The sequence below is a fragment of the Salvelinus namaycush genome, chromosome 18, assembly GCF_016432855.1.
Source record: "Salvelinus namaycush isolate Seneca chromosome 18, SaNama_1.0, whole genome shotgun sequence".
Classification (NCBI taxonomy): domain Eukaryota; kingdom Metazoa; phylum Chordata; class Actinopteri; order Salmoniformes; family Salmonidae; genus Salvelinus; species Salvelinus namaycush.
In genome coordinates, this window is record NC_052324.1 from 3,639,704 (window position 1) to 3,651,862 (window position 12,159).

Here is a 12,159-nt window from a genome sequence, read left to right on the forward strand (position 1 = left end):
AGCAATGAGTGCCATTTGACATTCTCACCCATATCTGATCAGTCTCTACATACGAGTTAACCCATGTAGTCATTGAATATAGGCCTTGTTGGATGAAAGACCATGCCCAAGAACAAGAATGTCACAGGTCACTTTGGATGCCAGAGAAAAGACATTTGTTAGAACAAAAAGAAAATTTATTGTCTAGACATTTCAATTGATTTATATTAGCTAGCATTAAGACCATTTAGTGTTTTTTCCTGGTTAGATATTTTCCATGTAAAAGACATACCAAACATTTGTTATTTCTAAAGCAATTACTGTAAGAAAACAAATATATACACTTTTTACAAGTACTCGACCGATAAAATACAAAGAAAAGAAAACTAATTACACAATAGCAATAGCAGACATGTAGGAAAGGACACAGTACTAGGGTGTGAAAGGTCTGAGTGGAAAGTCATGTCTGAAAGAAGAGCAAGCTGAGGTCAGAGGTCACAAATGGTAGGAGGTCACCTGGCCATTCACATTCTTTGTCTGTAAAAATAAACTACAATGCCATTAATTCGGCACCTCTGAGGTTTCGGTCCGCCTTTCTGTCCATCTGTCTATAATGAGGTTTCGGTCCATCTCTCCATATCCATGCATACATCCGCCCGTCTGTCCATCATCAATTGTTCTGGAAGCTCTGCCCATGAATGGTCATGTATAGAGAATGTTCTGTAGGATCCCATGACCCAGGGTCAGTTGTACAGTTCAAAGGTCACGTATATACAGTACCTTCAGAAAGTTTTCATACCCTTTGACTTATTTCTCATTTTGTTGCATTACAGCCTGAATTCAAAATTGGATTAAATATAAAGTTGAAGTCAGAAGCTTACATACCTTAGCCAAATACATTTAACCTCAGTTTTTCACAATTCCTGACATTTAATCCTAGTAAAAATCCTGTTTTAGGTCAGTCAGGATCACCACGTTATTTTTAGAATGTGAAGTGTCAGAATAATAGGAGAGAGAATTATTTATTTCAGCTTTTATTTCTTTCATCACATTCCCAGTGGGTCAGAAGTTTACATACACTCAATTAGTATTGGGTAGCATTGCCTTTAAATTGTTTAACTTGGGTCAAACGTTTCAGGTAGCCTTCCACAAGCTTTCCACAATAAGTTGGGTGAATTTTGGCCCATTCCTCCTGACAGATATGGTGCAGAGTCAGGTTTGTAGGCCTCCTTGTTAGCACATACTTTTTCTGTTCTGCCCACAAACTTTCTATATGATTGAGGTCAGGGCTTTGTGATCGCCACTCCATTACCTTGACTTCGTTGTCCTTAAGCCATTTTGCCACAACTTTAAAAGTATGCTTGGGGTCATTGTTCATTTGGAAGACCCATTTGCGACCAAGCTTTAACTTCCTGATGTCTTGAGATGTTTCTTCAATATATCCACATAATTGTCTTACATCAAGATGCCATCTATTTTGTGAAGAGCACCAGTCCCTCCTGCAGCAAAGCACCCACATAACATGATGCTGCCACCCCTGTGCTTCATGGTTGGGATGGTGTTCTTCGGCTTGCAAGCCTCCCCCTTTTTCCTCCAAAAATAACGATGGTCAATATTGCCAAACAATTCTATTTTTGTTTCATCAGACCAGAGGACATTTCTCCCAAAAAATACGATCTTTGTCCCCATGTGCAGTTGGAAACCGTTCTTCCTTGCTGAGCGGACTTTCAGGTTATGTAGATATAGGACTCGTTTTACTGTGGATATAGATACTAGAGGTCGACCGATTAATCAGAATGGCTGATTACAAGTTTTCATAACAATTGGTAATAGGCATTTTTGGACACTGATCATGGCCGATTACATTGCACTCCACGAGGAGACTGCGTGGCAGGCTGACTACCTGTTATGCGAGTGCAGCAAGGAGCCAAGGTAAGGAGCTAGCTAGCATTAAACGTATCTTATAAAAAACAATCAATCTTAACATAATCACTAGTTAATGGTTGATGATATTACTAGTTTATCTAGCTTGTCCTGCGTTGCATATAATCGATGCGGTGCCTGTTAATTTATCATTGAATCACAGCATACTTTGCCAACCGGGTGATTTAACAAGCACATTCGCGAAAAAAAGCGCTGTCGTAGCACCAATGTGTACCTAACCATAAACATCAACGCTTTTCTTAAAATCAATACACAAGTATATATTTTTAAACCTGCATATTTAGTTAATATTGCCTGCTAACATGAATTTATTTGAAATAATTGTTTCACTTCTCTTGCATTCTGTGCAACAGAGTCAGGGTATATGCAGCAGTTTGGATGCCACCCGTTAGATCAAATACGTAACGGTTCCGTATTTCACAGAGAATAAACGTTTTGTTTTCGAAATTATAGGTTTCCGGATTTGACCATATTAATGACCTAAGGCTCGTATTTCTGTGTGTTATTATGTTATAATTAAGTCTATGATTTGATAGAGCAGTCTGAGCAGTGGTAGGCAGCAGCAGGCTCGTAAGCATTCATTCAAACACACTTTCCTGCGTTTGGCAGCAGCTTTTCGCAATGCTTGAAGCATATCAACTCCCGAGATTAGGCTGGCAATATTAAAGTACCTATTAGAACATCCAATAGTCAAAGGTATATGTAATACAAATGGTATAGAGAGAAATAGTCCTATAATAACTACAACATAAAACTTCTTACCTGGGAATATTGAAGACTCATGTTAAAAAGGAACCACCAGCTTTCATATGTTCTCATGTTCTGAGCAAGGAACTTAAACGTTAGCTTTCTTACATTGCACATATTGCACTTTTACTTTCTTCTCCAACACTTTGTTTTTACATTATTTAAACCAAATTGAACATGTTTCGTTATTTATTTAAGACTAAATCGATTTTATTGATGTATTATATTAAGTTAAAATAAGTGTTCATTGTTCATTCAGTATTGTTGTAATTGTCATTATTACAAATATATGTATAAAATAGGCAGATTAATCGGTTTCAGCTTTTTTGGTCCACCAATAATCGGTATCGGCATTGAAAAATCATAATCGGTCGACCTCTAATAGATACTTTTGTACCCGTTTCCTCCAGCATCTTCACAAGGTCCTTTCCTATTGTTCTGGGATTGATTTGCACTTTTCGCACCAAAGTACGTTCATCTCTAAGAGACAGAACGCGTCTCCTTCATGAGCAGTATGATGGCTGCGTGGTCCCATGGTGTTTATATTTGGTTACTATTGTTTGTACAGATGAATGTGGTACCTTCAGGCATTTGGAAATGACTCCCAAGGATGAACTTGGACTTGTGGAGGTCTACAAATTTTTTTTCTGTCTGATTTCTTTTGATTTTCCCATGATATCAAGCAAAGAGGCACTGAGTTCGAAGGGAGGCCTTGAAATACATCCACAGGAACACCTCCAATTGACTAAAATTATGTCAATTAGCCTATCAGAATCTTCTAAAGCCATGACATTTTCTGGAATTTTCCAAACTGTTTAAAGGCACCCCACCCAACATCCTATAATGACAAAGTGAAAACATGTTTTTAGAAAGGTTTGCTAATTTCTTGAAAATAAAATACAGGTATCTCATTTACATAAGTATTCACACCCCTGAGTCAATACTTTGTAGAAGCACCTTTGGCAGAGACTACAGCTGTGAGTCTTTATGGGTAAATCTCTAAGAACATTCCACACCTGGATTGGGCAACATTTGCCCATTATTCTTTTCAAAATGATTCAAGCTCTGTCAAATTGGTTATGGTCATTGCTAGACAACCATTTTTAGGTCTCGTCATAGATTTAAGTGAAAAATGTAACTAGGCCACTCAGGAACATTCACTGTCTTCTTGGTAAGCAACTCCAGTGGCCTTGTGTTTTAGGTTATTGTCCTGCTGAAGGTGAAGTAATCTCCCAGTGTCTAGCAGAAAGAATCAGGTTATCCTTTAGGATTTTGCCTGTGCTTAGCTCCATTCCTTATTTGTATTTAATGCCCAGTCCTTAACAATTAATAGCATACCGATAACATGATGCAGCCATCACTATGTTTGAACATATGGAGAGTGGTACTCAGTAATGTGTTGTATTGGATTTGTCCCAAACATCAGGACAAAATGTTAATTGCTTTGCCACATTTTCTGAAGTATTACTTTAGTGCCTTGTTGCAAACAGGATGCATGTTTTGGAATATTTGTATTCTGTACAGGCTTTCTTCTTTTCACGCTGTCAATTGGGTTAGCATTGTGGAGTAACTACAATGCTATCCATCATCAGATTTCTCCTAACACAGCCATTAAACTATTTTAAAGTCACCATTGGCATCATGGTGAAATGCCTGAGTGGTTTTCTTCCTCCCCGGCAACTGAGTTAGCAAGGATGGCTGTATCTTTGTAGTGACGGGGTGTATTGATACACCATCCGAAGTGTAACTAATAACTTATTTAAAAAGGGATATTCAATGTCTGCTTTTTCACCCATCTACCAATAGGTGCACATCTTTCGAAGCATTGGAAAACCTCCCTGGTATTTTGTTGTTGAATCGGTGTTTGAAATTCACTGCTCGACTGAGGGACCTTACAGATAATTGCACTGTCTGTGTGGGGTGCAGAGATGAGGTAGTCATTCAAAAATCATGTTAAACACTATTATTGCACACAGAGTCCATGCAACGTATTGTGTGACTTGTTAAGCACATTTTTACTCCTATTTAGGCTTGCCATAACAAAGGGGTTGAATACTTATTGACTCAAAACCCATTTGACATTATGGGGTATTTTGTGTAGGCCAGTGACCAAAAATAAATCTAAATTCAGGCTGTAACAATAAAATGTGGAAAAAGTCAAAGGGTGTAGAATTTTCTGCAGTATCCCCTGACCCAGGGTTGGTTTTAGGACAGTGAAAGCTACTTTGGGTTGTCAGTTGCTGATCATAGTGCTCACCAGTGCAGTCTAGTAGATGACTTCATAGACAGTGGCCTTCTTATCTCCAGAACCTGTAACTATGTACTTATCATCCACTGAGATGTCACAGCTTAGCACTGACGAAGACTCCTTCGACTAGAGTTAGAGAGAGAGAGAGCAAGAGAGCGAGAAAGATTGAGGGAAAGATTAGTGCAAGATCAACACCCAGCCTTGATACAAGATAAATAAAACATGTTGGTAGGTAGGCCGTCGGAGTGAACAGACGGTTGTCCAAGTGGACAGGTGTGTGTGTACCTGGAATATACTGGCTCCGTACGGTGTCCTCCACGCATTCAGCAGGTTATCCTTCCCTGTGCTCACAAACCATTTACCTGGGCAGGCAGAGAAATAGGAGACAGAGCTTTAGGAATCACATAGACATACAGTAGAGCTAGGACAGATACTACTGTGGATGCAGGGGCCAAATCCCAGAGAACCCAGAGTATAAATAAAATGAATTTAAAAAACAATCAATCACATCAAGTTAGGATTAGAGCTACTGTATATGAGGAAACAAGGAGAGAGCCAATTGCATTTCCTTGACTCCTCACCTCCTTTCTCCTCTCCGCCTCCTCAAAACCCACTGGATGATAAAGTCAGAAGTCCCTCCCCTCTGACCTTCTCCTCCAATGGATTTTGAGGAGGAGAGAGGACACGAGGAGTCAACGAAATACAATTGAGATTCTCCAATGAAAACCGAATATAAGGCTGTCTACTAGGTCAACAAAAAAAGTTGAACTGCATACCTGTATTAAACAGGGAGTTTAATATATCTCGGTTCAAAGTGGAAAATGAACCAGGGAAAGGCGACTCATTTGGGGGCCAGTTCCATCAGTTAGAAAATGACAACATAACCTCAGTATACATGGAGACAAACACCAGTAACATCGTTGTTCAGATGCATCGAACATAAAGAATCTTCAAAGTAGCCATCATTTGCCTTGATGACAGCTTTGCACACTCTTGGTTACTACATGATTCCATGTGCTATTTCATAGTTTTGATGTCTTCACTATTATTCTACAATGTAGAAAAAAGTAAAAATAAAGAAGAACCCTTGAATGGGTAGGTGTCCAAACTTTTGACTGATACTGTACATCAAGTTACAGTACACAGCTAACAAAGACATAGTATGGGTCCCAAATGACCCCCAATGCTATATAGAGCTCTATTGAGCATGGTCAAAAGTAGTGCACTACATAGGGAATAGGGTGCCATTTGAGACGCAATAATACACTAATCTTGAGCACGTCAGCCCCAGAGCTCTGGTGACATGGCCTTACCACAGGAAGCAAACTGGAGAGAGAGCACACAGCTCTCGTGGAGGTGGAGCTGGTACTTGTCTGGCTTAGTGACGTGGAGCACCTCCACATTACTACTCTCCATCCCCACCGCCAGCCACTCTCCCGTCGGACAGTACCCCAGAGAAAAGATCTGGAGAGGGGGCAGAGGGACAACATGGTCCATGTGTGTGTGTTCATGTGCGTGAGAGATAGACAGATACATACAGTAGTATCCCAGAGAGAAGATTTAGAGAAAGGGCAGGGGACAACCAGGGCCCGGTTTCCCAAAAGCATCGTTATTAACGTTGCACTTGAAAACGCTCGTAAACTAAACACCTGCCTCAGACCACTTGTAGAACAGCTAAGTGTGTCATTCGATGCTTTTTTTGCCCTCCCGTGTCACTTTATACAGAGAAGAACATAGAATCATATGATTTATCAGTCTCCTTGTGACCGCCGATAACTTCAGAACAAAGATCACTACAAATACAAAGTTACCAATGTGTTTGCAATTGATACAAACAAGCGACGTATAAAATAAATACGCTTAAAATGAAAAATTAAATGACTGCATTAAAACATAGGCCTGTAGGCTACAGGCCTATTTCAATCCAATTGAAATGAATTTAACGTTCAATCAATTGAGCTCCATTACCCTACTTGTAGGCTACTGTCTAATTTGTCTCAATACATTTAATGATGTGTAGCCTAACATGGTGAATTTGTGCATTTTTATTGGGTAAACAGAATAAGGTGCCTCAATATTTACAGCCGTAGGTGGAAATCTCTCTGAGCTGATCCCTGATTGTGAAATAATTCTAATGTTAAGGAAAAATGTGAATGGAGAAAGCTGATCCGAGAGCAGCGCTTCGTTTCTTTCGATCCTATCAGTATCGACATATACTCTTAGCAACCTATCTCTCTGCGTGGTATTTGGGGGAAACGCATGTTGCATCTTCGGCCATTGTAGGAAAGAAATTTAAGTTCCATCGCTATTGGGAAACCGGTCTCTAATCAGTGTGTGCGTGTGTTCAGGGGCGTGAGAAATCGACACAGACACAGCTGCCACAACAAACAACCCTGCCTTTCTCCTCTTTACAATTCACTCCTTAGGTGTTAAGCTAATAGCATCCTGCTAGAAGGCTAAACGTGTTTTAAAAAAATCCGAAAACAACAACCTTACCGTGAAATGCTTACTTACAAGCCCTTAACTTCTTTGATATAGGGGGCAGCATATTCACTTTTGGATGAATTGCGTGCCCATAGTGAACTGCCTCCTACTCTGTCCCAGATGCTAATATATGCATATTAGTATTACTATTGGATAGAAAACACTCTGAAGTTTCTAAAACTGTTTGAATGATGTCTGTGAGTATAACAGAACTCATATGGCAGGCATAAACCTGAGAAAAAATCCAAACAGGAAGTGAGAATTCTGAGACTGGTCGATGTTAAAGTCATCGCCTATTCAATTCCCTGTAATATATGGATCTGTTTGCACTTCCTACGCCTTCCACTAGATGTCAACAGTCTGCAGAACGCTGAATGAAGCCTCTAGTGGGATGTGGGGCCGGATGGAAGGTGTTTCAGTCATTGGTCTGGCAGATTGCCAGTTCTTGATCACGCACTTTCCTCATGATATCGCCTTGCGTTCCATTACTTATACAGACATGAAGGAATCCTCCGGTTGGAACGTTATTGGATATATATGATAACAACATCCTGAAGATTGATTCTCTATTAAGTTCGACCAGTTTATTCGACTTGAAATATAACTTTTTGAAGTTTGTCCGACGTTTGCCTGCATCTCCGCGAGCATTTGGACACGTGTACTACACATGCTAGCAAAAGTAGCTAATTGGACATAAGTAATGGACATTATTGAACAAAACAACGATTTATTGTGGAACTAGGATTCCTGGCAGTGCATTCTGATGAACATAATCAAAGGTAAGGGAATATTTATGATGTCATTTCGTATTTCTGTTGACTCCAACGGCGGAGAAACTTTACGTAAAGTTTTTTTTAAAATCTGACACAGCGGTTGCATTAAGAACAAGTGTATCTTTAATTCTGTGTAAAACATGTATCTTTCATCAAAGTTTATGATGAGTATTTCTGTTATTTGACGTGGCTCTCTGCAATTACTCCAGATATTTGAGGCATTTCTGAACATGGCGCCAATGTAAACTGAGATTTGTGGATATAAATATGCACATTATCGAACAAAACATAAATGTATTGTGTAACATGATGTCCTATGAGTGTCATCTGATGAAGACCATCAAAGGTTAGTGATTAGTTTTATCTCTATTTCTGCTTTTTGTGACCATCTTTTGCTGGGAAAATGGCTGTGTTTTTCTGTGGCTATGTACTGAGCTAACATAATTGTTTGGTGTGCTTTCGCCGTAAATCCTTTTTGAAATCAGACATGTTGGCTGGATTCACAACATGTGCAGCTTTAATTTGCTGTCTTTCATGTGTGATTTCATGAAAGATTGATTTTTATAGTAATATATTTGAATTTGGCGCGCTACATTTTTTCAGGATTTTGGCCAAGTGGGACGCTACCGTCCCACCTATCCCAGAGAAGTTAATGGTGTTGTAGTAGTGCTTGGTCATGCAGTTGTGGGTGGATATGGTGTACAGGAGGGGGCTAAGCACGCACCCGAGGGGTCCACGTGTTGAAGATCAGCATGGCAGATGTGTTGTTGCCTACCCTTACCACCTGGGGGCAGCCAGTCAGGAAGTCCAGGATCCAGTTGCAGAGGGAGGTGTTTAGTCCCAGGGTCCTTAGCTTAGCGATGAGCTTTGTGAGCACTATGGTGTTAAACGTTGAACTGCATTCTGACATAGATGTTCCTTTTGTCCAGGTGGGAAAGGGCAGTGTGGAGTACGATTGAAATTGCCTCATCTGTGGATCTGTTGGGGATGTATGCAAATTGGAGTGGGTCTATGGTTCTGGGATGGAGTTGTGAGCCATGACCAGCCTTTCAAAGCACTTCATGGCTATCGACTTAAGTGCTACGGGCGATAGTCATTAAGGCAGGTTATCTTTGATTTCTTGGGCACAGGGACTGTGGTGGTCTGTTTGAAACATTTAAGTATTACAGACTCGGTCAGGGAGCGGTTGAAAATGTCAGTGAAGACACCTGCCAGTTGGTCCACGCATGCTCTGAGTATATGTCCTGGTAATCAGTCTGTCCCCGCGGCCTTGTGAATGTTACTGTTCAAAAGGTCTTGCTCACATCTGCTACGGAGAGCGTGATCACACAGTCATCCGGAACAGCTGGTGCTCTCATGCACGCTTCAGTGTTGCTTGCCTCGAAGCGAGCATAAAAGTAATTTAGCCCATCTGGTAGGCTCGCGTTACTGGACAGCTTGCGGCTGGGTTTCCCTTTGTAGTCCGTAATAGTTTGCAAGCCCCACCACATTCGACGAGCGACAGAGCCGGTGTAGTAGGACTCAATCTTAGTCCTGTATTGACGCTTTGCCTATTTGATGGTTCATCTGAGGGCATAGTGGGATTTCTTATGAGCATCCGGATTAGTGTCCAGCTCCTTGAAAGCATCAGCTCTAGCCTTTAGCTTGGTACGGATGTTGCCTGTAATCCATGGCTTCTGGTTGGGATATGTACGTACAGTCACTGTGGGAACGACGTCGTCGATACACTTATTGATGAAGCCGGTGACTGAGATGGTATACTCCTCAATGCCATTGGATGAATCCCAGAACATATAGTCTGTACTAGTGAAAAACAGTCCAGTAACGTAGCAGCCACATCATCTGACCACTTCCGTATTGAACGAGTCACTGGCACTTCCTGCTTCAGTTTCTGCTTGTAAGCAGGAATCAGGAGGATAGAATTATGGTCAGATTTGCCAAAAGGAGGGCGAGGGAGAGCTTGGTACGTGTCTTGTTTTCCCTCTGGTTGCACATATGACATGCTGGTAGAAATTAGGTAAAATGGATGCAAGATATCCTGCATTAAAGTCCCCGGCCACTAGCAGCGCCACTTCTGGATGAGCATTTTCTTGTTTGCTTATGGCCTTATACAGCTCGTTGAGTACGGTCTTAGTGCCAGTGTCAGTGTGTGGTGTTAAATATACAGCTACGAAAAATAGATAAACTCTCCTGGTAGATAGAGTACCTCATGATAAGCTGTAGACCACACTATGTCAGGCGAGAAATACCTCGAGACGACCTTAATATTAGACATTGCTCACCAGCTGTTATATTGACAAAGACACACACCCCCATCCCTCATCTTACCGGATGTAGCTGTTCTGTCCTGCCGATGCATGGAAAACCCAGCCAACTGTATATTACCTGTGTCATCGTTCAGCCACGACTCGGTGAAACTTAAGCTATTACAGTTTAATGTCCCGTTGGTAGGATAGTTTCGAAAGGAGCTCATCCAGTTTATTCTCCAGTCATTGCACATTGGCCAATAGAACGGATGGTAGAAGGCGGGTTACCCACTCACCAACGAATTCTCACAAGCCACCCTGATCTGCGCCCCCTGTATTTCCTTCTTTTCTACATGTCAATGACAGGGATTTGGGCCTTGTCCGGGAGCAACATTATGTCCTTCGCGTCAGACTCATTAAAGAAAAAATCTTCATCCAGTTCGAGGTGAGTAATCGCTGTTCTGATATTCAGAAGCTCTTTTCGGTCATAAGAGACGGTGGCATCAACAAAATAAGTTAAACAATGCGAGAAAAAAAAACACAAAACAGCAGCCATCCCCTCCGGTGCTATTGCGTATTACACTATTGTGTATTATTGTGTATTACACTATTGTGCTCCCTATTTTCACATAACAGATACGTAGTGTATTACTCCGGATACGCCTATTGCACTAGCAGGCTGTAAAGAATACACCGCTGCGAGGAGAAAACGAGCAGCGACCAAATGGTATGAGATCATTCCTCACCAGTGATTTTAGATGCCGGGCTCCAAATTATTATTTTTCATTGTTAACAGAAAATAAGATTTTATAAATTGAGATGAAGCCAATATTGGGCATTTTAACCAATCAGATCAGCTCTGATTGGTCAAAAGACCAATTAGTGGCAAAAATATCAGAATTGGCCTGCCTGTCTAAACGCAGCCTATGAATTCTATCTACTTTGTGCCCTAGAAATAAATATGTAAAAATGGAAATACATATCTTTATTATAAAAGCTAAAATGTTTATACGAATACCTGTCATTGAAATTACAAAGTAATTTGTGGAATATTAGGTTTCTACATTGTATAAAAGCACTATTTTCCCATTGAGATGTATAACGTTGAACATTTTACACTGTCGCTTTAAAGACATGTAGGGATCATACATGTAGAGGTCATAAATGTATTGCTATGATCATTGATGTCCTGAAGTAGCTATGCCTTTTCCTTTATCTGTGGCTCCAAATGTTTGGATATCCTGGTTAAGTAGGGCCCCATGATTTCCGCGATGTGGAAAACGTGGACGGAATCGCGGAACTTGGTAATAAAATGGAATCAACTGTAAAACGTGGAATATTGCAGAATTTTTCATAATTTGGCTGAAATTTACTTTAAAAAAATCTGAAGTAGGTCTAATTATTGTAGTAACCTACCCTTATGTCACCTCACAACTTGGCTGTCACTTTGAGAAACATGTCAAAGAGGCTGTCAGAGGGCCAAGTCGACCCTAACCCCTAAATTCAGAGCAGAGCAATACCCAAAGGACTCTTATGAGTCAGGCAATAAGCTGTTTTGCAAATTCTGTCAACATACTATTGATTGGACCCGTAAAAATACATGTGATGACCACTTAAAGTCTAAAGCCCATGTGAAGAACAAGGAAAAGCACCATGTTAGCCAGAGCATGCCTCTTCAAACGACCATTACTAGTGCAAGCGCATCAGCAGATTCAAAACAAGAATTTATTCAGGACTT

The 12,159-nt window shown here is 40.7% G+C and overlaps 1 protein-coding gene across 1 annotated transcript in view; it reads right to left on the reverse strand.

Annotated features, from left to right (window-relative positions):
• Positions 1–211: 211 nt before the first annotated feature.
• The window catches only part of LOC120063505 (transducin-like enhancer protein 1), a 45,910-nt gene continuing 33,962 nt past the window's right edge, over positions 212–12,159 (reverse strand). Inside the window, exons 18-21 of the mRNA XM_039013881.1 lie at positions 6,232–6,382; positions 5,204–5,280; positions 4,928–5,044; positions 212–699 (exon numbers count right to left, since the gene is read on the reverse strand). Of these exons, the coding sequence (XP_038869809.1) occupies positions 4,937–5,044; positions 5,204–5,280; positions 6,232–6,382 (336 nt within the window). The 3' untranslated portion in view covers positions 212–699; positions 4,928–4,936. The remainder of the gene's footprint in view (positions 700–4,927; positions 5,045–5,203; positions 5,281–6,231; positions 6,383–12,159) is intronic.